This window comes from Microtus ochrogaster, unplaced genomic scaffold, assembly GCF_000317375.1.
Source record: "Microtus ochrogaster isolate Prairie Vole_2 unplaced genomic scaffold, MicOch1.0 UNK56, whole genome shotgun sequence".
Classification (NCBI taxonomy): domain Eukaryota; kingdom Metazoa; phylum Chordata; class Mammalia; order Rodentia; family Cricetidae; genus Microtus; species Microtus ochrogaster.
This window is the reverse complement of record NW_004949154.1, coordinates 1,764,960-1,767,638: the sequence shown is the minus strand read 5'-3', so window position 1 is coordinate 1,767,638 and position 2,679 is coordinate 1,764,960. Positions and strand designations below refer to the sequence as shown.

The following is a 2,679-nucleotide window of genomic DNA, read 5'->3' as shown; positions in this document are numbered from 1 at the left end:
ACAGGAAACGGTGTTTATGATGCTGCTCCTCACCATGCTGGCCTTCTGCAGCGCTGTGCTGTTCATTATCCATAGGATTGGAGAAAAATTCAAAAGTAAAAAGGTCAGTGGGAAGTCCTGAATGGCATGTTAAAGAGTTGATGCTTTAGTCTTTTAAAACATGGGGCCTGAAATTCCGGAATTATTACTTTTTTTTTTCCTGAAAAACTATTTCTCAAAAGCTGGCTTTCGTATCTCATATTGGAAATCTTATTTTAGACACTGAAATGGAACACGGTCACAGCCACAGTCCCCCTAAGGGCTAGGCAAATAGAATCTTTATAGTTATAGAAATTGTGGGTGCTTTGAAGGGATGGCGTGTGAGCAGTGAGTTAATGCCAGCATGTGATGGAAACATGCAGGTGTTAGGTTTTACTTTTCATTTTTGTTCCCAAAGAGCTTGATATATTTGTTTCTGCCTTTTCTACCCCCCAATGTACTATTTTTTCTTTTCCCTCTCTATTGCTCTAAATAGGCCTTGAGTTTTCTTTCCCCTCTACTCACGGTGACAACTGCATTTTCACCAGCTGCGCACATTCATTGTACCCGTGATGGAGATGCTCAATTCCCAGCTGCTATACCAACTCAGCTCTGACAAATGAAACCCACTGCTCATCCTCTATGTCCACTGTTAGACACACTCTTATGACCCTGTCCAGAGTCAGAAGGCAAACCATTTCAGATACAGGGTCACCTTAGCAACTTGTCACTGACATGGTTTCTTTTAGCCCCCATTGGTCAGTCCATCTGATTTGGTGTCTAGACGGTAAGGGAATAATTTGAGTGTCATGAGAGGCAGGTTGAAATTCAAAAAGACAAAAGAAGAGATCTGTGTGTGATAAACCTCTTAGAAATGGAAAGTTCTGGGTAACTGATACGGAGTGGTTTTTCTCTTTATCAGGTCGCAGATGATCGTCTTTATGAAGAACTAAATATTTATTCACCGATCTACACTGAGTTGGAAGACACAGAGAACACGCCGTCCCCTGTCAGTTCATAGGAAACGGGGACCAGAACAATCTGACTCACAGTAGAATTCTGAAAGCCAATCTTTAAATGACTTTTACAAAATTATAGCAAAATTAGTTTGTTCCACATTCTGCCAGTTTTACAATTAGATTATTCTCCTATGCCAGTGTTTTAGTTACGCTGTTTCTGATCTTCTGACTGTCCCTCTCTTTGTGAATATTATCCACTCCAGCTTTCTTGTTTTGTGTTACAGTCTCACACACATTCTTCCTGGAAAGTCATTAAGGAATAAGTTAGCTTTACTGTACATCTACAATGATGAACAAAAGGAAAAAAGGAGAAAGTAGGCTGAGAATTTAACTAAACTTAGATAATCAGGTAATATTTGCTCTTTGTTCTTTTTGGAATTCTCAACAACTATCGATGGGCATGATATACATTGACCCTTATCCATCTATCTATATGTGTATTTTTAACATGATATATAATTTCTATATGGAAATATTTTGTACCTCAGTTAATGACTTTTCTTTCTATTAACTAATATTTTTAGTTTCATTTTATTTTGCTTCCTTTTTACTCATTTTACATACCAACCACAGTTTTCCTCCCACCCCTTCCCCCACTCCCCCACAACCCATCCCCAACCCATTCCACAGGAAGTGGAAGGCCTCTCATGGGGGGTGAACAAAGCCTGGCCCATAAAGTTGGGGCAGGACCAAGACCTTCCTCCTTAATCAAGGCCAAGCAAGGCATCCCCCCATAGGGAATGGGCTCCAAAAAGCCAGCTCATGCACCAGGGATAGATCCTGGTCCCACCGCCAGGGACCCCTCAAGCAGACCAAGTTATACAACTGTAGAGGATCTAGTTTGGTACCATGCAGGTTCCCCAGCTGACAGTCCAAAGTTCGTGAACTCCCATTGACTCGGGTCAGTTGTCTCTGGTTTTCTCCATCATGATCTTGACGACCCGCCCCCCCCTTGCTCATATAATCCCTCCTCCCTCTTTTCCACTGGAATCCCAGAGCTCAACCTGGTGCTTGTCTGTGGATCTCTGTATCTGCTTCCATCAGTTGCTGGATGAAGGTTCTAGGATGACAGTTTCAGTATTCACCAAACTGATTACAGGGGAGAACCAGTTCAGGTACCCTCTCTACTATTACTAGGAGTCTTAGCTGGGGTCATAGTTGTGGATTCCTGGGACTTTTCTTAGCATCAGGTTTTCCCCTAACAACATAATGGCTTCCTCTTTCAAGACACTCTTTCATTGCTTTCCCTCTCCATCTCTCCCCCCACTTGGCCATCTCAATCCCTCATGTTCCCATACCCCTCCCCTCCCTTCTCCCCTCCCCCTCCCACATTTACTCAGGAGATGTTAACTATTTCCTCTTCCTGGGGCCCTGTCTCTTCTAGCAGCTGGAACCTGCTTATGTGTGCATTTTTGTTTATCTTAGGGCTAAAACATTACAGTCTGCTACATGACTGAGCCCATGTATCAGGAAGGAAGAGGGAGGGACTCTTGACTACCAGGATTTTCATTAGATAAGATTTTGAGTTCTCAGAGTATAAAACTTCAACTAGAAAAAAGAACCTAAAAAAAAATTGGAGTGATGACTGTATCAGACATTAAGAAGATTGCTCCCTACCCCGAAACAAGCAGTCAATGAGAGA

The 2,679-nt window shown here is 42.4% G+C and overlaps 1 protein-coding gene across 3 annotated transcripts in view; it reads left to right on the top strand.

Annotated features, from left to right (window-relative positions):
• The window catches only part of Ms4a2 (membrane spanning 4-domains A2), a 6,335-nt gene extending 5,296 nt beyond the window's left edge, over positions 1 to 1,039 (top strand). For 2 of the 3 annotated variants that reach the window (XM_026777300.1, XM_026777299.1), the window contains exons 6-7: positions 5 to 103; positions 941 to 1,039. In XM_026777300.1, the coding sequence (XP_026633101.1) occupies positions 5 to 103; positions 941 to 1,039 (198 nt within the window). The remainder of the gene's footprint in view (positions 1 to 4; positions 104 to 940) is intronic. The other variant, XM_026777301.1, reaches the window with a different exon arrangement.
• The last annotated feature ends 1,640 nt before the right edge of the window (positions 1,040 to 2,679 follow it).